This window comes from Calypte anna, chromosome 6 (assembly GCF_003957555.1).
Source record: "Calypte anna isolate BGI_N300 chromosome 6, bCalAnn1_v1.p, whole genome shotgun sequence".
Taxonomy (NCBI): Eukaryota; Metazoa; Chordata; class Aves; order Apodiformes; family Trochilidae; genus Calypte; species Calypte anna.
In genome coordinates, this window is record NC_044252.1 from 34,910,089 (window position 1) to 34,935,434 (window position 25,346).

Here is a 25,346-nt window from a genome sequence, read left to right on the forward strand (position 1 = left end):
TGTCCTAAACCTCGTCGTAAATTTCTATGGCTCCCGTTATGTTTTCTCAAAAAACAAATACACTTTCTGCAGGCTTTGTTTTCAAAGCAATAGTAGTGAAAGGCCACTACCAACCCCCAGCAGAGTTCAGGGCTTCGTTTAGTGATAAACAGATAATGGGAAATACAGTGAGAAACAACTGCTGATGAGTTGGCAAGAGGATTTCTCACAGCATATGTCAGGGGGCAGCAGGCAGCTGGCTGGGCAGGATGCTATTTTGAGAGAGCATTTGGAAACATCCCCGTCAGGAGCTGATCTGGCTCAGGGGGGCAGGAGCACAGTCTCACTTTCTTCCCAGCTCAGCATGGGGAGCTGAGCAGGGGAAAACTCTGCCAGGAGTCCATACAAGTGACCAACCCAAACCTACCAGGAGCAGAGAACATAGCAGTATTTTAAGAAAGTCCCACACGAGCCCCTGACAACTCTGATCAGATAGAGGTGGGCTGGAGGCTTTTTCTATCAACACATTTGGAATTCGAGCTCCAGAATTCAGGAAGCTTGTGAAAATTAAACAGTTCATTTTAATTAACTAACTCCTTGAATATAATCAAGGAGAACAGGTGCATCCTGCATTATTTCAATCTTTTCTTCTTTTTTTTCATAAAAGCACTTCACAATAACATAACAATACTTCAAAAAAGATGCTGCTTCTAAACTCACACACTGGAAAAAGAACAAATGCTTGCACCCATTTCAAGAGACTAACTTAATTAATAGCTGTTGTAACTTCAGTTTTCCAATTAGCAGAACCTCTTCAAAACAATTTACCTATGTCAGTATTTGTATTCTCTCTCAGATTAAACATATTAATTAATTTACACGTGTTTCTGGCCTATAAAGGCATCTAGAGTCACTGAAAAGCACACATTAGTGCATTAAAAAAAAAAAAAAAAAAAAAAAAGAAGAAAAAAAAAAAAGGGGGGGGGGGGGGGAAAGGAAACCCAATTAGAAATACTTAGAAAACAGTAAGAATTGAGACAGAATGCATACAGCAGACTCCAACCATTTACCATTTTGGGAAATCGTTACCAGGCAGGCCAGGCTGCCCATGGCCTTGGCCAGGCCAGGCAAGACTTTCTCCCCCCTGCTCTGGTGGTCCCAGCCCCTGCCCACCCTGCTGGGCAGAGCCCTTTCCCTGCCCCTGCCCTGAGCTCCCCAGCCAGCAGAGCCACCCCCACCTCCCAGCCACCCCCCTGGGCTGGGGACATCCAACACACAGACTCAAGAGATACAACACTTTTATTTCTTTATAAATTTTACCATTGCACACACAGCTCATTGTGGCAACGTGCAAAAAAAAATGGTAAGAACGATGAGTTTCTGCAGTGTTTTTTATTTAGCTTTTTAATTGGTATTTCTTGCTAAAAAATTCCTAGAAGCTCTGGCCACAGACCTGATTCATGAATAGTAGCTGTCATCAGGATTTAAGCAGACTCAGGCCAAAAGTGTGACATAAAACCTCCACTCTCAGCTCAGTAAGGAACAGAGCCAGTGTTCACTTCAGGCTGAAAGACCTCAAGACACAGTCTGCAGTCAGTCTACACCTATTCTGCTCGTGGCATGGAAATGTTTTATTTTTTTAATTTAAATATATTTCTGTTCCTAATACTAAAAAGCCTTTCAAAAATAAAAACTTCAAGGGTGAGTTCCTTTCAAAATAAAGTTCATACCACTTGGATAGTGAAAGAGTCTTCTTATAACAGTCTTACTGAAACAGTCTTTTTATACTTAAGTTCCAGGCATCCATAAAACTACGACACACACATACCATTATTTTATATATGGATACAGCTGGCTAATCACTATGGGCTCAGTGTGAAAGTCAATACAAAAATAAAATGGACAATTGGGACAAGCAGGAGTTTCGCTCAGTGCTGAATATGCCCCACAAGTTCCTTCTGCAGAGCAGTGACCAGATAATAAAAACGCAGCAATACCCACTTCCCTTAAAAGATTGCTTTCCTCTACCCACAAAGGAGACACTCGGAAGAGTGAGCTAAAAATAATTTCATTTAAAGCTAAACACCTAATACACTGCGTGAGGAATAAACAATACAAATGAAGTAATCGGTTCATAAAGGGAAACAGACATACCAAGATATTAATTAAAGAAAATATAATTCAAATATATTTCTACGTATCAGGAAGAATCTGCAAGCCCAGAGCAGAAATTACTTCTGAGAGGAACCCAGGCAATTGCCAGACTGATCCCTTTGCAGAAAGAACCCAGGACATCTACAGAATAAGACGGGCTCCTTAGAGAGGAAACTCCCTGCAGAGCACTTTGTTGCTATTTATCACTAACAGGACTCCGTATTAACATTTGCATTCCAGATCCCAAGTAACCCAGTCCCTGCTCACACTCTTGAACTTCGTACAAGCACCAGGGTGTAGGGAACACTGCCAGCCCTTACACCGGGACAACACAGACCTGTCACCTTCCCAAGAGCTCTGCACTGCCCTGCGAGTACCTTGGGCTTTGAAGTTGATGTGACACCACGTTCTGAGTGACTTACCGACCCAAAACACATTGACGCAGAAGCTTTAGAAAAACAAAATAATTTTGATTATTTTTTTTCTTTTTAGGATTTAGGGGTTGATTCAGGAAAAGATCAATCAGCTTAAACGAGGCCAAAACACCAGAGAGCCTCAGCAGCACGGGGGCTGCAGAGAGCACCGGAGCCATGGCAGCGCAGCGGGGATGTCCCCTGCCCAGAGCGCACAGGGACACTGCGTGCCCCGACACCAACACCCCCTGCCCTTCAAAACCCCGGGCAGGGCACAGCTCCCCCGGGCTGCCTGGGCAGGGCTGTCCCTCCCGAACCTGGGCTCCTGCAGCCGGCGCAGGGCTGTCCCTCCCGAACTTGAGCTCCTGCAGCCGGCGCAGGGCTGTCCCCCCGCCCTTCCCTCTCTCATCCTCGCCCTCCCGCAGCCCCTCGGGGTCCGCCCGGCCCCGCCACGTTCCGGGCCCCTCAGCCCCCGCCAGGCTGTATGCGGTGACCCGGGACCTGCCCCCGGGCCTGGCGCTCCCTGAGCGAGCAGAGGGTTAGGAAGTGCGCTCGGCGTTGCCGGAACCGCGGTTGCGGAGCAGAACTCAGTCAGAGCCCCCCCGGGAGTTCATCTCCATCGCCGGTCCCAGCCCAGCCCGCGATGGCAGGCCCGGCCCCAGGTGCGTTTCTCAGGGTGAGTTCGGAGCCCCCCGCTCGCTCCCCGCCTGCCGGCGCCCTCCTCTTGCTCCGCGTCTGCCTGCGCGCCCTGCCGGGCGGGTCTGCCCCGGCCCAGAGCCGCCGAGTCCCGGTTCTGCCGAGTGCCGGTGCCGCCGCTGCTCCCCCGGTACCGCCGCCCGCGCTCGCCCCCTCCTGAGGGGAGCCGGGGCGGTGACGTCACCGGATCAGGCCGACCGGCAATGGGCGCCATTTTGAAACCCCGAAGCCTCCCGCGGCGGCAGCTCCGTGCGGTGGCTGCAGGCACCGTCTCCCGGCCCGCGCCTCCTCCCGCCCCCGCCCGCCCCCGCCACACCGGCACCGTGCGACATGGCAGGTGAGGCCGCGCGGGCTGCGGGACGGGCTGCGCCGGGGCCCCGGCCCCGCTTCCCCGCGGAGGGCGCCGCGGCAGCCGGCAAGGCCGCAGCGGGCCGGGTGGCCGCAGGCAGCGCCCCGGCGGTGGCGGGAGCGGGGGTGTGGGGAACGGGGCCGCCCCGCGGGGCGCCGGGCCAAGCCGCAGCGTGGGGCCGAGGCGGTGGGGCCTGGCTTGGGCCGGGCCGTGCGGCGGCGGAGCGGGCCCCGCCGGGGAAGGGGCTGGGCCGGAGTCGGGGCGGTGGGGGCTCCGCGGGGCGCCGGGCCGGTGCCTCTCCTTCCCCTCACCGCCCTTTCTTCTCTCCGCAGGGGTGGCAGGAGGTGGAGGCGGCGGCGGCAGCAGCAGCTGCAGCAGCAGCAACGACTTCCAGTGGTGCTTCTCCCAGGTGAAGGGGGCTATCGACGAGGACGTGGCGGAAGGTAAGGGGAGGCCGCGGTCCAGCAGCCCCTGCTCCGCCACAGGCTCCCGGGGGCTCTGTCCCCGGCTGCCGCCGTGCCGGGGCTCTGCTCACCGGCACCCGGCTTTCCTCTCGACATCGGGAGGAGCAGAGGGTGGGCACGGTGGGGCTGCAGCATCTCCCCAGCCCGGGGGCTGCGTGGCCATGACTAAGCTAGCGCCTGGGGAAGGGCACAATAGAGAAGGCACGGTGCTGCCTTCCGTCCCTGAATTCTAACTGGGGAGAAGAGGTAATGACAGTAAAAAAAAACCAAACCTACACAAATGGAGTCTGTCAGGCTCGTCAAGTTTCACTCTGACGCAAAGAGAGCGTGCAGGTCTGTCATTTGTGCTTAATTTAAAAAGTAGGGTTTAAAGGCTTTCTGCAGCTGTGAGGAGATTTTATTCCTACTTGTTAACCTTTGGAAGCTATAAATATGGATATGTGAGTAGGGAGAACAGGCGCACCTTTACATTCCTCTGAAACTTTCTAAGCACAGCATGTTTTTTTTAAATGAGTAGAAAATAAGAATTGTTTATGTTAGGAAAAGCATTTCTCTGTAGTACCTAGAAACAATGTGAAGTTTTGCTTGGCTTTGATAAGGAGGTGGGGTTTTTCCTAAATCTTCTCTGCTTAGACTGCTCAGGCTGGCAATACATTTTAGAAAAGAGAGTGTGAAGTGTGTGTGAGAAACTGTTCTGTGCTGTTTATTTGATTTTTACTGCATTAACTGAAATAGCTGTGTTTACTGTATTAAGTGAAATAACTTGCAGTGCTGGTGTGCCCTTGTCTTGGATTTTGTTTGTTTTGGTTTTTTTTTCAACTGGATGCAGTAAATATTTTTCCTTACTGTGTACTACAGGGAAATTACGCTGTGACAGTGTTTTCATTTTTGTACCACTTGTTTGACATTCCATTTAAAATTATAGCTATGGGAAGAATAGACTTGTAAACTCCTCAAGAAGTTAGTGCACAGGCTCAGTTGTTTTCTTATTTTCACCAAATACATTTTTCAACTTGTACTATTGTTCATAAGTTCCCAGAATTCTTATGAAAATGTATTTAAGTTGCTTTTATGAGTTTCCAAATGGTCCTTAGGATCTATCATCTGTGTGACACTTCCTGTGCTGTAAAAACCAGACTTTTGTGAGCACCTTACTTCTCTGTCAATTGCTGAGCAACGAGGGTTTTGTAGAGCTGGAAAGCTTCTCCTTTTTGAAACACCAATATATCCTAAACCCAGTTAATTATTTAAGTGCGTAACAGCTCAAAGAGGAACTTGCATTGCTGCTGAGACACACATCACCAAGGCAGAGCTCTTCTCTAGGAGAGGGGAAACCTCTTGGCTTGAGTAAACTAGAGGTGGCCTGGGGAAATAGTGATGGTAATGCTCAACACTTACCACGGGTTTCCCCAGACTGCCTTATTTATGTGACTTCTCCTGCAGTGGGGACTGCAGGCTGTGTGTGATGCTAACACGTGAGGAATGCCATCTTCCTCACAGAGCAATTAATAGAGGTAATCATTCAGCAGCTGGTTTTGCAGAACTGGTACTAGAGTTTTGATTTCCTGCTAGAGTACTAGAACTGCTTACAGTTTCTGTGACTCATTCTCTTTTGTTTTGTGGGCTCTTCTCCCTCCAGTAGTTTCTGCCTTGAAATTGGAATTAAATAAAGGAAATAGACCATTTGCTTATAATTGCTTAAATTTGACCCAGGAGTATGCAGTGAGAATGCAGTTACATTGCTAGGTTTTTGGCCCTAGGTATGGAAATGCTTGCTCGTTACCATTTCTTAGAACATCTTTTACAAGACTGCACATCTAACCCTATGTGATGGGTGGCTATTTCCTTGAAATAGTCTTGTTGCAGATATTGCAGAAAACCACTGTAAATTTCATGTAAATTTTTGTGGTACTGAAAACTCACTATTTCTGTATTTATTTTTTTTTTCCTCTTTCCAATTTTGTGACAAACTCTATATAAGAAATCTGAAAATTATGAAGTATCTGTCAAATGTATCAAAACAGGCCTTTTTGCTAAGTGTTCTTACACAGGGGTCATTCAGTAGTTGAAATTAGAAAGCCTGATAGTCGGGCACACTTCTGACTGAAGTGCAGTCCAAGAATACTTTCTACATTCAATAGTTGTCTCTCATGTCTGTTGCTTTAATAAAAATATTAGCATGGCTGTGACAAATTCCTGTAGTTAGATTTGCAGTTGCTATCCCCAGGATTTTTTCTAACTGGGTCATTAATATGGAAAATTGCTTTGTCTCCTCTTTGTGTACTCACACGTTCTTCAGTGAGTAATCTTTGAAATACATACAATGCTCTGTTGAAATACATAGAAGAGCAGTGTTTGCATGACCAATCTGGCTGTTTCAAAAAGATCAGGAAAATAGCAGTTACTGAAGTACATAGTTTTCTAAAGCAGAAAAGTTTAATTGTTAGATTTGAGGAGCAGGGTTGGAGGGTAGAAGTGATTTTGAATGAAAGGCTTGGTATTGAGGATGGAAAAAACCTCAACTATATATAAAAAAAGTGTTATTTTGTTAGTGTAAAGCCATGTGACTATAAAACCCATCCTGATTCTAATTCTTGTATTACTTTTTTGGTAGAAAGTACCTTTTTAGATACAGGCACTTTTTTACTTTCTATGACGCTGCCTGAGACCTAATAAGTTCTGTGATTTCAGGGTTTAATTTATGTTGTTTGTTCAAAAGCATTCTGTTTGAGGGAGGACTGGCAAGCAAAATATAAACCAGTTTATTAAATCATGTACAGGTATGCCCAAATTTCCTTGGGCCAGATGTTGTGCATGTAATCCATGACTACTACTGGGTGTAAGTAACAGAATACATAGGGAGAGAGGGAGGGGGCACCATAAGCCCTCCTGACTGATTTTTGCTGGTGAAAAGTGGGAGATACTGGCAAGAATGTCTGATGCTTATTAGAATGTGAAGCTGTGTGCTGTGGAGATCATGGGCTTCCCATGGCTGACACTGGGATTTCCTTGGGCCTTTCAAAGCAGTCAGTAGGGGGTTTGGGTTGTGGGAAACTGTTCCCTCCTGTAAACACTGATTTAATTTGCCTCTCCTCAGATACATTTTCCTTTTTTAGGTTTTTGCAGCCTTGAAGTTATGGTTATACCCCAAATGAAAGAGGTACTGCTTTGCTCATGGAGCTTCATCATCTTAAGTCTTAGAGTGTTTTAAGTTATGTTTGAAACCTTTTTGAAATCAGCAGAGTGCACAGCCTGGTCTTGTAGGCAGTGCTGGTTATGGCACTGGAAAATAAACTGCAGTATCTTTACGTGTGTTAACATGCAAGTAACTCTGGAGACTATTGAAGAAAGGTGGTGTCTTTGATAAGCACTAATGTTGGTGAATTTCTTAAAGTTTCTCTCCCTCTCTAATAATCTTTAGTTTGGCTCCTCATTGTGAGGAATCCCAGGTTTACAAGTGAACACCTGTGCTTTGACAACAACAAAAAAGAAGCTGTAGGTGATCTTCAGGCTTCATAAAACTGATCTTGTAAAGTGATGATGTCTTGGCTTTCTGTGAGGAAGAGACTCTGTCCTGACATCTAACTTTTTACACTCCTTTTAAATCTGCAATCTTTATCATGGTATCACATTTTGATAATTTTTTTTATCTGGCATGCTCTCTTGGTGGGTGTATTGAGCTGCAGGAGTACATGCAGTATGTATGAGAACATAAATGTCCAGTATTTTGAGAATTTTGAAAAGTGTATCCTTTTTCATAAAGGAAACAAGGAAATTTACAGCCTAGGTGGAGGCCCCAGAAGTGGTTCGTAAGTGCCTTATTTTGCTGTTGAAGTTCATCCATAGCTTTTGTTTCTCACATCTTGTTCCTGACACAGATACATAGAAGAAAGTTAGAGCAATCTTGTCAGGAAACTACAGAGGTGTAGGTTTATGGACATTGAGAGGAGGGAAAAAAGCTTCTCAGTGCCAATGGAAGATGGCGAGTGGAGTTACGAAGAAAAGATAAGAAAATCCTTTCAAAGTCCAAGCAGCCACAGGGCTACAAGAGAAGATGGGAATGCCCAGCTTAGGAATGAATAATAAACAGTTTGTGTAAGCAGTGAGTATCCATGGCAGAGCTGCAAGGTAGAAATGCAAAATAAAACATTCTAAGTAGTGATAACACAGAAAGGATCAGGAGCCTTTCCATCTGCCCTGTTGAGCTGTGAGCAGAGGCACAGCCTTTGTTCTGAGGGCAGGCTGTGGTACAGCTTGTGTTACCTCCTGACCCGGGACACCAGGGGTACTGTTCACACACACACACACACACACACACAGTCACTCTGCTGTTGGTTGAGTGCTTTAACATCTGGGTGGAAAGCTTAATCAAAAATTACAGAAATCACTGTTGAAATACATTTTTAAAAAGCACAGGAGAGTGAGAAAAGCTTCATTTATCCATCGTTTTAAGGCTCAATTAATTCCCAATAAAAGTACAGTGAAAAGCACAATAATTAACTACTTAGGAAAAACCTAACAGAATAACATGAATTAATTTACTTCCAGTAGGAAAAAGCTTATTGGAATTACTAATCCAGAGTTTAAAAAATAATACTGAGGCAATAGATTTGCATTCAGAATACTGGATTGTGTCATGAGTATTATAAATAGCCCTCATAATTATTCATTGCTTGTAAGAAAAGACATGGTGAGCTTTGGCAAGCATGAAGGTAAAGTTTATTTCTGTCTTACTGAACTTCAGATTCACTACTCCCTTTTCTAGCTGCCTCTTTACCCTTTCTTTGTACTGACACATCTGGACAACTCCATGCACTTTAACTCAGTGAAATGGGATTTGTTTTTTTTAAATCAAATTCAAAGGAATTCCAGCATCAAATTGCAGTCTCGTTTCATTGGAAAGAAAATACAAGTTTTAATAAATGAAGGAATTGCTATAATAGTATTTTCTGAGATGCAAAGTCTTGGGTGACAGTTAAATCATCTGAATAAGTGTTTGGTTTCTCGGAGTTTGCTGGGAGCCCCAACCTTTGGAACAGGTCTTGGGAAAAGTTTGACACCTTATGTTGCTGCTTTTCTCCAGTTTGTTGCAGTGCTCCAAGCAGGATGGGCTGTGCCCTGGCTCCTCAGAGCAGCCAAGTGGCTGTGCTCCAGGCAGGGCCCAGGACAGGCAGGAGCTGGCAGTCTCCTCCATAGCAAGGCTCTTGTTTGGAGTTTGCCATGGGCTGTCCCAGCAGTGCTGGCTGCAAGCCTCTGCTCCAGCTCCACCGTGCTGGACAAGCCCCTGCATCCCTCCTGCAGCAGCTCAGGTGTCCTCTTTGTGCCCTTGGTTAACCTTAAACCTGGTCAAGGGTTTAGACTGGGACAAAAAGCAGTTACTTGAGACTAAGTTAAATCTACCAGGTGCTTAAAGGCAATCCAAGCCATTTTGCAAATTGGTTAAATGTTAGGCCTTAATTGTTACACCTGATGGATATTTAAGTGGGCAGAGTTGCACTGATTATCTGTTCTATCAAGTCTCTATCTTTTCCTCCAGTACTCTTAGCTTGCTCCTTTTATATTCTTTTATTTGGCTCTGTTTGAGTCTTCTCTTTGTTGCTCTGAAGTGATGGTACTTGCCCCAGGTCACCATGGTTTTCCCAGCCCTGCCTTGATGTGGTACTTGGTCACTCCTTGGTGTGAAAGATTTCTGCTCATTCTGACAGCCCACCTTCCAGTTCAGCACGGTCTCACAGGGAGATCCCGACCTCTGCTATCCCAATTTTCACATAACCTGTATTTACCCTTCTATCTCTGCTACACTCCATCAGCTGTGGGAGGGGGTGCCTCCCCTGCTCAGTGCAGGACAGCAGTGTGTGTCAGAGGGAAAGGTGTGCCACCTTTGATTCTGATTGCAGGCACAGAAATGTTCTATGTTTAGTTTCCACTGGCAATCTCCCTGGCAGTTTATGCCAGCCATCTGGCTTTGGCCCAGACCCAAGCATTTCCTCTCACATAGTCCTTAAAGCAGTTCATTCTCTGGGACAGATGATGGAAAAAAGGTGCTGGGTGTTAAAAATGTTTTCAAGGGGAGGGGCAGGAGACCGGTCTGCTAACATGCTTTTTTTTTTTGTCAGTATGTGTACTGAATGTGAAGCTGTGTGTTGTCTGTTACCTATCTGGAAAATTTTAATCTAAAATCCATTAGAAGGCCTCCTTTTTAGATTGTGTTTGAAAATAGTGACTATTTTACTTCCTTGCTCATTATATGCCTGAGGAGTGAGCTTTTAAAAAAAGTCTGAGTGCCTTAGAGGAATGAGAAGTTGATGTCCAGTTAGTGTTAGTCCTAAACTTGGACTGCAGCTGCAGATTCATTAATTGACTCGAGGAGCTGTGAAGTGATTATGGGGATGGGGTTTCAGTTTTTAGATGTTAACTGGAGTGGCAATAGCAAAGTTCGCCATGGCTAATTTTAGGTGTCTGGTTTAGATGTTCTGGATCTCTCTTCATTCTCCATTACCTAAACAGAGAGCCCAAGTGTTGATACCAGTGCTGGTTAGAAATACTTGGTATGAATCCTTTGTGTGTTTAAATTGGTTTGCTGGTTTTAGCTTGCTGTCATCTCATCCCCCCCATCCCCTGTATAACTGGCCAGGAGGCTTTGTAGAACTTTAGCAGAACTATGGCAGGGGTTTTGTGATCTATGGAGGTTAATATTCAGCAGTGATATTAAAGGTTTAGAGCATTTATACTGAATTTTGAGACTTCTGTCTAGGTTTACAGGGTAAGTCTCAGTCACTGAGAATGGTTTCCAGTGCATTGATATAATGATGGATTTTTCTCCCATTTTTGTTCCAGTGTGGCTAGGAGCCTCTGTTCTGGAAGTAGCCACATAAACTTTTCTCCTGTATACTACTGGGAGCAGCAAGACCTATGACTTTACACCAAGCTGCCTCTCTCGCAATATTTGTTTCCTTCCAGACATGAAAAATTAATGTTTAGCTTCTTTCTGCTAGAAAATTAATTCCAACATAGTGAGATTTCTTTGGAATTAATTTTCTAGTTTACTCCTTTAACCTGCTTGAGATAACATAGTGCTGAAGACACTGGGTGGAATCATTTCTAATATCTTTAGAGAAAATGAGTTTAATGCATAAAGAGTTTGATACAGAACTTATATATATATATATATATATATAAAACTGATAAATCATATTCTGAAGTTTTTAACTGAGAAAATATTTGGAGAAAGTTTCTCTGGTTTTGTCCCGATGTGGCCCCTTTGCTTGCCTGTTCCAGCATAGCATGTTGGGGGTAATTCTTTCACATACAGTTTCAGGGCTGATTTAAAATTTCAAGTTGCTTTTCCCAGTTGTGGTCAATTAGTGAAGGGAGGCATTCTCCACTGGCATGACCATTTTACCTGTACTTTTTGTTTAAAACCACTCTTCATATACTGTGTCGAGGACATCTGTTAATAAGAGATGAAACATGGGTTATACGTTGGGAAAACTGGTTAGGCTTCTTAATAATCTTCCTCATAAGAATGAGGGATTATTGAAAGGAATTAAAAGATAGCATATAAAAATCAATACAGAAAGGTAGTTTTCATCTAGTTTCCAACTGCCAACTCTGAAACTAATTGCTATCATATACTTGAAATCTTAGTTTTTATACCTGCATAATGTAAAATATAATGAAATATTTGCATGGCTAGCAGTCAGCAGTATCAATAAATAAATGTTTACTTATAGTTTTATGCTGAGTGGTTTGTTGGTGCTGTTACCATATGCCTAAACCTGTGACAGACATTTACAGCTCCTTATCTCTCTGCCCCTTGGTTAGGGATTGTTTAAAGGCAATTACTTCTTTATTGCCACCCCAAAGATTAATTGTGGCATACATTGGTAAATAAATACTGGCTGTTTTCAAGGTTCAGTCCCAAGGGCACTTCAGTCAGTTTGAACTGGAGGTCCTGCAGCTTTTCCTGTGCTCTCCCTGTCCTTCAGCTGCAGTCATCCTTGGCTCTTGTTTGTTGAGATGTTGATGCCCCTGCACAGGCTCACGTCAGGGAGCTCAACTAGAAGAGTATTTGCCCTTTGGGGTTTTGGTTTGTTTTTTTCTCCCTTTGGCAGAGGGGAGGGATACCCAGTTTAGATTCCTGAAGTACCTACTTGAATACTCGGCTCAGAGGAACAGCCAGTATCCCCCGGCCCCTTCACTCAGTGCCAGCTGTAGAACACTGCAGATGAACCACTGCTGGTAGGATTCTTACTCTGGGGAGCCCTGTGCAGGCATATCTCCATTGCCTGGTTTAGTGTTTTCTATCAACAGGTAGAATACACACAGTTTGGATTCTTAAAAGGATGTGGCTCACTGAAGGCCTCAAGAGATTTTAAAAATGGAGAAAAATCAGAGTGTTTTATATTGTAAATAAAAGTTTGTTAGTGGGTACTAATGATGTAAATCAAGAAGTTGTGCTGTTGCATAAATACAAGTTGTAATTTTGTTTTGTGTTCAGACATTTTGATCTGCTTCACACATTACAGTGCTATTTTATTTCTGTTTTGTTTACAGCTGATATTATTTCAACAGTTGAATTTAATTACTCTGGTGATCTTCTTGCAACAGGAGACAAAGGTGGCAGAGTGGTTATATTTCAAAGGGAACAAGAGGTCAGTGACTTGAAAAACAAAAGTGCTGTTACTACACTGTTCTTGTGTTGCACAGTCTCACTTCATCTTTTCATACCATGAGGTTTAAATGGTTGGTTACTTTTCTCAGAAAACACTAAGTTAGCCACATTTTTAAATATCTGCCTTGTGCTGGACTTAGGTGAGTTTGGTGGTTCCCTTTCCTGGTCTAAGAAGGAAAAAATCCCAAAAGTACAGTGAGTTCTTTATATACATGATATGCTTATTACCAGTTTGCAGATTGCCTCTGGACTTTGTCTTAAACTTTACACTTGGTCAGATTGATTGGGAAGTTGACAAATTCTTATGTGCTGTAGGCTTTTTTCATCAGAATCCCTCTTCTTCCATGATGTGGTTTAAATGATGCTCAGTTAACAAACAGTTGTATGTAGTATTTTGCATCTCATCCTCAGGTGTTAATAAACCCTTTTATTAGAGGTGACATAGGAATTTTGCTTTGAGCATTTTGAGAGGTAATGGAATAAAAATACCATTGCTGAAAAAGTTGCTGAAATGTTATACTGCTACACCTAGACAGCTCATAGCTCATTTATCATTTAGTCTGGTGTATAGACTTAACTAAGGGGGAGATCAAGGTCAAAAGTGTCCCTCTGCTCAGGATCTCTGACTTGCCTGATGCTTGCTTAGAGCAGAACTATTACTGGTTGGCTTTCAGCTGTTGGTGCTGTTGTAAAACAAATAAACAAACCAACCAACCAACCAAGACTGTAGAGAAGAGTTGGGCACAAGAGAAGTTTTTCTTGTGCAAGACTGCAGAATTTCTGGAGTGGAGGCAAAAGATCTAAAGTACATTTGCTGGAATCTTAATAAAATCTTACAACAATATTTTTAGACGGCATGGATTTTAGACTAGATTAACAAGGTTGATAGCAACTTAGGGTAGTTACAGAGCTTCCACACCCTTTAATTTGGGAAGGCAGGCTAAAATGTTGTACCTCATGCCTTGAACTCATGGGACATAATTGCAGCTCCAAGCAGCTGAATATTCCACCCAGCTGTGTGAGTAAATAGTGAGACCAATGCCTCCTGCCAGACCAGGCAGCCTGCACTGTGGGGTTAGGTAAGAAGTGTAGAGGACTGCACTGCATAGTGTCAGTTCAAAGGATCCTGTCCAAAGTGCCTGAACATTACATGACAAGTAGGGAGTAAAATAATAATGTAAAGCCTCAGCAGTAGCTAACACTCCAGACTTGTGAGAGATTGGAGGGGGAAAAAAAAACCCCTAGCTGAAATAACCTTATCAAAGTTGCCAAGTGAAGTGTGGGAAGATGAGGAAGAGGCAGAGCAAAGGTTGCCTTCCCAGGCTGAGGCTGGTCCTGCAGTCTCCAGGGCTGGGAGGCACTGGGTTGCTGTGCAGAAGAGCCTTTTCCTGCACGGCTCCTGCCTGTCTTGGCAAGGGACTTGGGCTGGCTCCCAGGAGAGGGATTTCCCATTGTGATTCGGGAAGTTTGTGTATTTTCAGAAGTTGTGGGCACTGCAGCCCTGCAAGTGGTGTTGTTCTCTAAACATGAATCACTGTCTAGCCTGACAGCTGGTCCTCAAATCTGATCCTGCAAATGTGTGGAGACTTGAGGCTTTGGTCTCTGCTGTAGCTGCTGAGTCTATCTAATGAGGATAGTGCACGGGGTGTTCCAGCTCTGTGAGGGGAAGAGACATTTCTGTATTTTTAATGTCTGTGGTACAAACAGCTTAGATGAAAATGTGGTAATTCCAGCCTTCAAGTTTTTATAATAAAAAAGGTTAGCAAAGCTTAACTATAAGCCTTGCTACAACTCCTGAGCACAGCATGTTTTAAAATGAGTAGGAAAGGATCTAGTGCTCGGACTTGACCCCGCTGTCCCTTCAGCAGAATGACTTAATGCAACAGGGTTTTATAAAAAACCTGTTTGATTACTCTGTGTCCTTAAACATTTATCTCCTAGTCTGGAAAACCCCACATTATTTCCATATTTTGGTGATAGAGGAGGGAGTTTTGGGCAAGGATGGGAATAGAGGCTAGGTGAAGTGCAGGCATAATCACATGGAGTTGGTGGGTTAGGATTTAGGATGTGATTACCTTCCCTGCTCCAGTTCTGATGGAACTGCTTGGGAGAGGTAGCATAGCCTAGAACTCCTCCATAGAAAGGCAAGGACTCTTATGAACAGTGTATGCCTCTGCAGAGTGCTTTGATTTGTTATGTTCTTTGAGTACACACATTTTTTAAAATATAAATATTTATATTTTTAAAAGAAACTGTGTGCACTGTATTGATGCTAAACTACATACAGTATCATGGAATAAAATGTAAACTTCATCAAGATCTGTTGTAAAAAGTTTGCTACTTGAAAATTTCTAGTCATTAGTTTGTATATAAAATCCTAATGAACCAAGTGACAACAGCTTCAAGAAATTCTGTGTTTCCTTGCAGAATAAAAGCCGTCCTCATTCTAGGGGAGAATACAATGTTTACAGTACCTTTCAGAGTCATGAAGCTGAGTTTGACTACTTGAAAAGTCTAGAAATCGAGGAAAAAATTAATAAAATTAGGTGGTTACCACAACAGAATGCTGCTCATTTCCTGCTGTCTACAAACGGTAAGGACACTATTTTTGCACAAAGAATTGTTTATATCATTTGAATATTACCTCACCTGTGACCCACTTTGTTTGTTGTTTTTTTTCTTGGAGTTTTCTGGGATTGCTTTAATGTCTTCTCTAGTTACATGCAAAATATGCTTTGATTGCAGTACTTTGTAAATTACTGATTTGTGAATGTAAAAATAACGAAGCAGCAACAGAAAAGGCAGCTCCATTCTGTAAATATTCCCACCATGCTGTCCATTTATATACCATGTTACTCTGCCTGGTAGTTTTTGTATGAACAGGTTGCCAGTACCCTGAACTCTAGTAGAAGTCTGAATTTTGAAATGGATTTTGGGGGGATCTCAGAGGGATTTTTAATAGAAACATGTGAAATTGAAACACTGGTTACAGTGCTCTTTCTGATTTCCAATACCAAAGTATCACCTGTGTTATGAAAAGCAAGTTCAAAAGGCAACAGTCACTCAAGGAGTGTATTTGTACCATTTTCACATGTACCTTAGAATACATGTGCAGTGCAGAAACTACAAGTTTTTCGTGCACTTCAGTGTTTTTATTTCTCCCAGTATTTCAGTAGTGCTAAGTAGATTTTATGTCTGGGTGAGTATTTGTGTGTTTATTGAGATGCATCATGGAGCAAGCTGTAAATGTAAATGCAGAGCTGTGCATGGAAAGCTTGCTCGTGTTGTTTGAGACAAGTGCTTGTTTCAAAGTCTGGATCACTTTTTGCCTTCATGCAAGGGCTGATAACCCTATTTGCTGCTGGAAGTTTTAAAGCAGGATTGACTTCTGTCTACTGAACTTAAAGTAGTTTTTAAACTGGCATCTTAAATGCTTTAAAGAGGTGCAGTAGCTTGGGGAGGAGAGGTTTGTTTCCTGTTCTGCCCTGGGAAAACCTCTGGCCATGGAACCCTGAAATAATGGGGCAGGGCCTCTTAATTCCTGTTAATTCAGAGGTCTCTTAGCATGTGGCAAACTTGGTTTTCTTTACCATAGTTAGTGTAAGTAACCCATGGGTTTGCTGGGTATTTTTTCCCTAGTGTTTATCTGCTAAAAATAATTCAGATAGTCATGCAGAGCTTATTTTGGTGAGCGGTGTGTGAAAGTTCCTGTGTGAAGGGTCATTGTAGTGACATAAGTAGTGGCATAGGGCCTCACTGTTCTGGCAGCAACTTGTTTGTATTCAAACTAAACATTGCTTTGGAGTTAAAATGAAATCATTATTTTCTTCCTCTCCATTTACTGGTATTTTAGTGCATTTCCCATCTACATCCATGTGCCTGGTGTATTTTTTGTTTGTTTTTCACTTACCAGTTTGCTAAACATCACAGCTGAAGGCAAAGCACTTAAGGTGTGTGTAGGGAGGCCTGAACTCCAAATTGCACTGCTGGTTAAAGGACCCCAGCAGGGTTCTTTCTGTTGCAAGCAGTGGAAACCTAGACTGAGAAATCATATCCACACTGCTAACTCCATTATTTAGTGATTTGATTTTGACTTTAATTCATTCTCAAGTATGTGAATTTTTGTTGGTTTTAGATAAAACTATTAAATTATGGAAAATAAGTGAAAGGGATAAAAGAGCCGAAGGTTATAATTTAAAAGATGAAGATGGAAGACTTAGGGATCCTTTCACAATCACAGCACTACGGGTATGTTACTGCTCCTTGCCTTTAAATACATTTCTTCTTGTACTGCTCTGCTTTGTGTCACCCAAGTTGTCAGCTTAAATGTGTAGATTGGAAAAATGATGCTTTGGTCAGGGTCACTGAAAACTTGTATAAAAAATGGAGGTACTTCATTATACATGCATAACAAAGTTGTAATAAGGAAACGAGGGGAACACAAGGCAGGATTTCATGGCTAAAATAATATTGGCTTATGAATAGTTTGTTGTGAGGTTTGGGTTTTTTAAATCTTAGCATATTAAAAATTGATTCAAAATTGAAACTTTAAAATTAAACACTCTTTTAGAAACAGCCTTCATCCACCTCAAGTTGCAGAAAAAGATCTATTGATTTATTGACAGCAATAAAATATAATAAACTGTTGCTGTTCAGACCAAAAAAAAGTAATTTTTGAGCATCTGTCTGGGGCTGCTCTACTCTACTCAGTTCATAGAGAGCACAGACTCATCTTGCAGTGCTCTTAAAATAGTCTCATGTCTTGGTGCTACATGAAGAGGAGTGCAGGGAGCATCTGTCTCAGAGCCTGCAGCCCACTGACTTCCTGCTGGTCAGCAGAGGACAGTGCTGCAGCATCCTCACCAGCAAGGAGCAGAGGTGACCCACAGTACCCTACAGGACAGGGGCCTCCTGTGCAGCTTGAGCATGAGCCATGGGGAATTTAGGAAGATCTGGGCTTTGACTAGTATTTTGGCATCTACTTTAAACAGTAATATATTTAGGAAGCATCGAGCTGAAAGGGAGTAACAACAGAAGGCAAGAACCTAAGAACCTGTCTCTCCAAAGCTTAGTGTTCTAAATTTGCTGCTTTTCTGGAGAGGAAGGATGGGCTGAGCTGCAGACTTTGCCTGTCACTACATTCTGCAGGAGGGGATGATGGAATCAGCCAAACCCAAGCAATGATGGGCAGATGGGGAAAAAAACCCTTGCCTAGAGTTACCTGTGTTAAAATTACCAGGCTCTAGAGAACTGCAGTAGATGTACCGAGGCTTTGTTTGCATGTTTTGATACAGAACTGTGATCCTCACTTGTCTGCAGGGCTTCAGAGCTGCAGCCTTTGCTTAAGAGGCCATGGCATTTCTACATACCAGTCCTGATAATTCACATTAGTGCATTTTGGGTTTCACTGCCCAGATAGCAACTCTTCTGTGATGAGATAGGAAAATTGCCCAGTAAAAAGCAATGGATTAATACTAATCACTGCATTTTGATGTAAGCAGACTGCGAGATACAGACCTGGTGAAAACAGTTACATAGCCCTGCGATTACTTTGTTTCTTGTTCCAGGAAGACAGATTATCTTGGACACTGTCATAACTTTTTCTTGGTTAGATGATGTAAGTTAGTGTTGAATTCTGTGTACTGGAACAACACGGGATGTCCCTGGGCAACCTTCAGCTACTCACTTGCTGGTCAGTGAGAAGGAGCTAGATGGAAGCTTAATCCACTTAATCCACAGAGATCTGGGGAGTACAGCTAATTAATATCTTCTGAATCAAAACCCAGGTTTATGCCAAAATTGACTGTTGTTTTTCATGTTTCAGGTGCCCATATTGAAACCCATGGACCTAATGGTAGAAGCAAGTCCCAGAAGGATATTTGCAAATGCACATACTTACCACATAAACTCTATTTCAGTAAATAGTGATCATGAAACATACCTTTCTGCAGACGACCTAAGAATTAACCTATGGCATTTAGAAATCACAGATAGAAGTTTCAGTATCCTTTTTTTGTTCCCTAGGAACGCAGAGGCACACCTAAGTTGTGTATGTTTGAGAGTTGCTTTAATTTTACTAAGTAGAGTAAGTGCTTAAATCTAGGGATTAAAATTGAGGATTTTATAGTCTAGAGGTTTAATTCAGTGAAAGGCCTTAGGATGTGCTCATGCATTCCTGAGTGCAAGCATTTCTTCAGTGGAATGCTGCCAGTAGAAATATCACAGTTTATTTCTAAGCAGAAATGGAGGAATTTTGGGAGCATCATTTATTTGTGAAGTTCAGTGAATTCAAATAAGAGATGAAAGAGTAGATCCTTTGTTGCTGTAGATACCTCTTTCCAGAAGTTAGGTCTCTTAACTAAACGACACTTACCTTACAGAAAACTTTTTTTCCTCATGTCAAATGTTATCATTAACTGCAGAAATAATTTTAAAATCTTTTTACAAGCTTTGCATCCAAAACTACATTGTATCCTACATTGACAAATATGCAGTAAAATAAAAGTTGCAGAAATACAAAATATTAAAGAAGTCAGGCACAAGTGTAATGAATCTTTGGGGAAAGAAATGAAGCATATGCTGTGTTTAATAGGGAGCATTAAGAAAGAGGCCTGAGAGAAGCCTAAAATGATATCCAGCATCACTAAAAGTGATCTGTAATACTGAGATGATGTGTTTACTTTTACATACACTTTGGTCACTGTACTTTGTGTAGATTGCACATGTAGACATTTAGATCTTGCCCTGCTTTTCCACATCATATTTTTACCATCTTGTAGCAATTGTCTGCCAAGAGTGATTTGAATGGGAGATGTTACATGTCTTTACAAAACCTTCCCAGATATTGTAGATATCAAGCCTGCTAACATGGAGGAGCTGACAGAGGTGATCACAGCTGCAGAGTTCCACCCTCACCACTGTAACGTGTTTGTCTACAGCAGCAGCAAGGGCACCATCCGTCTGTGTGACATGCGCTCCTCTGCCCTCTGCGACAGGCATTCCAAGTGTAAGTGGGGATGCAGCTTGGGTCAGGGCTTTCCTGCTTTCTGTTGTGCAAGACAGAGTCTAGAGGTGTTCTGCTTGTCAGTAAACATGCCACGTTGTGCTCAGAGAGCATGCAAGGTAAGGGGTGGTGGTTTTGTAGAATGGAACATTTTAATTGTCTTGTTCTAGGCCACCAACAAGCAGAAGTGTAGCATGAGACAATTGACCATCTGACTCTGCTCCTGTTTACCCATTTATGCATCATAAACTGATGGGAACAAGTGCTTTTGGCACCAGTGAGACCTGTCTTCTGTCCAGACTCAGTCTTGGTGCTTCTCAAAGGTATCTGCTTAACAAATGCCAGTTCAGGGCAGTTTATTCACCTTTCTGCATTAGAAACTGGGCTGATGCTGCCAGAATAATTAACTTGGTGACCCTTTGCAGCCCCTAGAGCTATTAGTTTGAAGTGAGCTTCCTGGGGTAAAAGGTAAATTCTCTTTACTCTGCTCAGCCATATAAGCCTAGGTGGGTGAGGAAAACTTTTCTGTTGAAGTCACAAGGGTAACTGCCAGTGCCTTGCACACAGCCCCTTGCTTCTGGTTCACTGTGGTAATAGTTATGGTTTGTGTAACTAGTCCTGTGGGGTGACCCACCCTACTGGTATTTGCAGGTAAGCTTTCCAGAGTGCAGATAAGGCTTTCTTCTTGGAAGGAAACACTTGGGCAATAGGAGCTTCATCTGTGTGACTGGCTGTTGCCTTAAATTACTTAGGAGCACTGAATTGTGTAACTGCTTGCCACTGAGTAGCATCCCATTAAAAGGGATCAATTCAAAAATGAAATGGAGTTCTGGATAGCTTGTGTTGTGAAATTGACTTCAATTTAAAGAAGGCATTTTTTGTCTCCTTTCTGAATCCATGCCAGCTGCACTTTGAGGGTAGATACCAACACTTCATTTCAGTAGGCTGTGTTGTACAGCTTCTGTTCAGATGTCAAGAGGAGTACATTGAGGAGTAGTCTGAAGATGTGTGTGGGATACTGGTGTGGTCATCTGTGCAACAGGACTTGCAGATTTGCAGAAGGGCTGTCCCTTCATTTTCTCTGATTCATCCCTAAGATTTTTGAGTTGCAGTTTGCTGGTGCTGTGTTCCAGTTGGGAGTGTTTGAGATGGGTAACTAGCAATCCAATCACTAAAACCATAGCACTGCTTAAATAGAGATGATTTTTAAAAGTATTTAACAGCAACTTTCTTTAAAAATAAAGAAGTCTATTGATTTAAAGTATTATAGGTACTGAAAAATGTTCAAAGCTGTAAAACTTGGTGTTGGTTTCATTTGTAATTGTCTTCTATCTACAGTTTTTGAAGAACCTGAAGATCCTAGCAGCAGATCATTTTTTTCAGAAATTATATCCTCGATATCTGACGTAAAATTCAGTCACAGTGGTCGCTACATGATGACAAGAGACTACCTTTCTGTGAAAGTCTGGGATCTCAATATGGAAAACAGGCCTGTAGAGACATATCAAGTATGGTGTTCAAGTTTTCTTAAATATCCCTTCCTTTCCCTTTTTTCCTTTCTCTTAATCTCTAATACCAATTTACATGTTTCAAAAAGGTTCATGAGTATCTTCGAAGCAAGCTATGTTCTCTTTATGAAAATGACTGCATCTTTGACAAATTTGAGTGCTGCTGGAACGGTTCTGATAGGTAAGTCGATGGTTTGGTTTGGTTTGATTTTTCCCTCAGCATCAGGGATTTTCAGAGTTTTATGTCTGAAATACCTAAAAGAGAGGCGCTTGTCTGCTTCCAAATACTCACAAGCTGTTCAATGAAATTGTACCAGTTTTGATGTGATAGTAACAGCATAACAGGATCAGCCTGTGAAACAGTCTTTGGCCTAAATCTTATCAAATAATCACATGGTTTATGTGGGGACAGGGATCAGGGAAGTCAAATCTCATAATCTGTGTGCTGGAGTCAGCAAGGACAGAGCAGCCCACCTAGATTGCTGCTGCAGTGCTGGGTGGGATTGCACAGACTGCTGCATGCCACTTACTGTGGATTTCTTAAGGAAACAATTTTTAGGAGAACTGGTTATTCTAAATGCCAGGTTGCCATTGAGTTGAGTTCCCTTTAGAAAAAGAACCAAAAAAAGCTTTACTCAGGGCATTTCCCAGCACAATCTGGGTGGTGTATGCTGTGGTAATAATACCTCACTCTTCTCTTACTCATTAATTTTTTAATGCCATGAGGACAGTGTGTATCAGCAGAGGTGAGAGGGCTGAGGTGGTTGGTCTCTTGACAATCTGTGGGACTTCTGTGTGGGAAGTGGCTTCTCCAGGTTCAAGTGGTAGAGATAAGTATTGAGTACAGAAAGTAGTGAAAAGCTCAGCCTGAGTTTCAGGCACATTTCTTGGTGAGAGCTACAATCAAGCTGCTCCTTGGAAAGCGTTTTCAGATGCACTTTTTTTTTTCTGCCTTGTCTAAAAGCCAGTTTGATACAGTGCAGAAAGTCAGCATTTTCTGCAAGGCTGCATAGCACATTCACACAGGGGGTCTCTTTCAGTGACTCAACAGTTTTTCATGGTTAATCCATCGGTGTGCTCGTTGTCCACACGTGCACAGTGTCAGAAGGCACTTCCATCTCTGACAGCTTGGTGAAATGGTCAGTTTACAGTGGCTTTGCTTCTACCATGACAGCTGTAATGGTGGGATAAAGGCATAGAGTAGCAGGGGGAATTCCCACTTTGCTCACACTAAGATGAACAAAGCATCAGGGGGGCCAGAAGAAGAGCTGGAAGAGAAAGTGGTGGAGTGGAGTCAGTGGTGAAGTCCAAGAAGAAGGGAGCTGAGCAGCACTGTATGTCAGAGAGCAGCTTGGTCTGACAGGCACCCTGTGTGCTACAGGGGTCAGTGATGCTTCTGGAGACCTAATCAGCTGTGCCTTTCTTCTGCTTTTAAACAGTGCTATCATGACTGGATCTTACAACAATTTCTTTAGAATGTTTGACCGGAACACGCGGCGAGATATCACTCTAGAAGCATCCAGGGAGAGCAGCAAACCTCGTGCCATCCTAAAGCCGCGCAAAGTCTGTACGGGTGGCAAGAGGAAGAAGGACGAAATAAGTGTTGACAGTCTGGACTTCAACAAGAAGATCCTTCATACAGCATGGCATCCCATGGAGAACATCATTGCTGTAGCTGCCACCAATAATTTGTATATATTCCAGGACAAAATTAACTAAAGATGACTTACTTGAGGACAGAGTCGTCGTCTTGCATAGTTAATTAAGCTCAGTTGTTTATCTGTAAAAGAGAAGGCCTCGTTGTCCTACCAGTGAAGAACATTGATGCACTTACTTCCCTCTTAGATAAAGGAGAGGATCTGGCCTGGTTTTTGAGTTCATGGTATAGTTCTGCCTTCGGTGGGGGTAGGGAGCATCGTTTGCAGCTTTCTGGGAGAAGCCCTCTAGAGGCAGAGCTGATGGACAGTGCTCAGTAAGGCCAATACTCACAACAAATGTATTTATTTAAGTCTGAGCCTTCCTTTCCAGTTTATAGACCAAAAATTTAACACCCGAGAAGAAAAACTTGTCATAAAAATGTAATTTCTATCTCTCGCGCTCTTTCTCTGCTGTAATATTTGGGCCTTTCAAAACATATATTGTGCTTAATGCCTGTAAACATTCCTCCTCTGGCCTGTATCTAGGCTTAGGTGTTTTTACCTTTGAGCACTTAGGTAGGTCTTGAGTTGGGTTCGTAGACAGGTTTCCATGAATATTTACTCACCAACTGTATCTATAACCACACCTTCTGGTGTAAACCACTTAATAAAATAACAAACTATAAAAAGTGTTTTTAAATCTGAAGGTATGTATTCAGTCTTTTTATTTTTTTTATTGCATGTACTGAGATTGGGCAGATTGGACAACGTTTGCCCCAAAACATTGATTTTTGGCAGAGTAATACAGACTTTTTTGTGTAGTATTTCAAATTCAAAGTTTAGGGTTTCCATGAAGTTGTCAGTTTAAGTTGCACTGGTTTTCTTGTAAAATGCTATCTGTGTACCAAGTAGGAGACTGACAAGGTTACTATAACGACATCCACAGCCTTAATACCAAGTGACCACCTTGCACAGAAGGGAAAACAGAACATTTAACAAATTTTCTTCTTTGAGGATAAAAAAATCAGTTTATCTGATGCCTCTCGATGTTAGATAGAGACATACCTTATGTGCATTATGTTTTTTAACCTTTTTAGTACTTGTCATGAAGATAGAGTTTATTTTAACTATTTGGCACAGCACATTGTCTCTCACAGGGAGTACAGACCCTGTCTGGGTGATGCTGCTCGGCAGGGCAGCACGGTGCATTTCACCTCCTGACAGCAGGGTGTCGGGGAGCTGCTCTTCCCTGTGGCTGCTCTAACTCTTCTTGCTAACTTTGTTTTAAGCCTTAGGTACCTTTTTTTTTCTTCTTTTTTCCCCAGAGGCCTAAAATGCATCATCTTTCTTTAGAGCCCAGGCTCGCCTGGGTGAGCAGCTGTCCCTGAAGCTGTTGCAGCACGTTTTAGTAGCATCGAGTAGCCAGACATTACACTCTGAGATGTGCCTGCAAATCAGAATTGCTTTCTGAAACGTGAGGTCCCTGGAGCTCCCCAGAGGAGACCCAGCAGTGTGGTTTACACTCCGTTGTTGTTCAGGTGAAGGTGTGCTATGGTTCCTCAATCAGATCTGCATATGCAAAGTGTCTCCGTTCTCACCCTCCCCGTTATGTCCATAGAGTGCCACTCTTGTTCACAGTAAGCTAGTAAGTACAACTAACTGAGGTTCTACAAATAAATTTAAAATTTAAAAAAAAAAAAATTAAAAAGTTAAAAAATCTTATACTGTATATTGGTTGTGACACTATTTGCAAATCTTGAAACGTGGAACTTCTGGGTCACTAAAGCATTAGATTTGACCTTGTTCCTACCATACCTACTAGAGCTAATACCATGGGATTGTACATACTTGTTCAGTTATTTTGACCAAAAAGTTTAATAAATTTTAAATGTTTACCTGGACTTGCTCTGTGTATTTTGACAACTTTTTCTTCCGTTTGTGAGACAATTGGCTGGGTGAGCCAACATGAAGATTGTTTGTATTTCCATTTTAAATGGTTAGTTTTTGATGGTCATACCTCTGATTCGGAAAGCTGTCTGTTCATATTCAGTGAATATAGTAGTGCTGTCTATTTTTGATCTATTTTTTCAGCAAATGTAAGTGGAATATGAGTAAAAAGAAAAAGGCTATGATGAAATCTTCTATTATATAAAACATTATTTGCTTGTACCACTTTCAATTAAATAGTTTTTGATGATTCATGAAATTTTCATCACTTTGTTTTCTCTAAAAACAGATTTTATTGTCAATTGAAATTATTATTTTTTTCAGATATTTGCCCAAGGCATCTCCTTGCAGGGACATGGCAGCACTGGCAGCCCCTTCCCCAGCAGGTGAAGTGTTAGGAGGGGAAGGTCTGGTGGCCGTGGCGGGGCAGGAGGGACCCGCAGAGCACAGATCCACAGGTCTGCAAACATCTAACTGAGAGGTAACTGCAGGCTCAGGTCTGCTGCAGGAATTAACTGGAAG

At 42.6% G+C, this 25,346-nt stretch overlaps 1 protein-coding gene across 2 annotated transcripts; it reads left to right on the top strand.

Annotated features, from left to right (window-relative positions):
* Positions 1 to 2,804: 2,804 nt before the first annotated feature.
* Positions 2,805 to 25,081, top strand: PPP2R2D (protein phosphatase 2 regulatory subunit Bdelta). Of its 2 annotated transcripts, none has more exons than XM_030453298.1 (10): positions 2,805 to 3,208; positions 3,924 to 4,034; positions 12,612 to 12,709; positions 15,157 to 15,322; positions 16,865 to 16,977; positions 18,554 to 18,731; positions 19,571 to 19,735; positions 21,071 to 21,240; positions 21,330 to 21,421; positions 22,680 to 25,081. In XM_030453298.1, exons 1-10 carry the CDS (start codon positions 3,190 to 3,192, stop codon positions 22,957 to 22,959), a joined length of 1,392 nt encoding a protein of 463 aa, XP_030309158.1. In that variant the 5' UTR covers positions 2,805 to 3,189; the 3' UTR covers positions 22,960 to 25,081. The 2 variants fall into 2 exon arrangements, with proteins under 2 accessions (XP_030309158.1, XP_030309159.1); XM_030453299.1 differs by lacking the exon at positions 2,805 to 3,208 and adding an exon at positions 3,215 to 3,579.
* The last annotated feature ends 265 nt before the right edge of the window (positions 25,082 to 25,346 follow it).

What these genes read in the sequence shown, in the direction of transcription:
- PPP2R2D (XM_030453298.1), top strand. An exon ending in CTGCGACAGGCATTCCAAGT is followed by an intron (nt 19,736 to 21,070) that starts GTAAGTGGGGAT and finishes TTCTATCTACAG; the next exon opens with TTTTTGAAGAACCTGAAGAT. An exon ending in GGCCTGTAGAGACATATCAA is followed by an intron (nt 21,241 to 21,329) that starts GTATGGTGTTCA and finishes TGTTTCAAAAAG; the next exon opens with GTTCATGAGTATCTTCGAAG.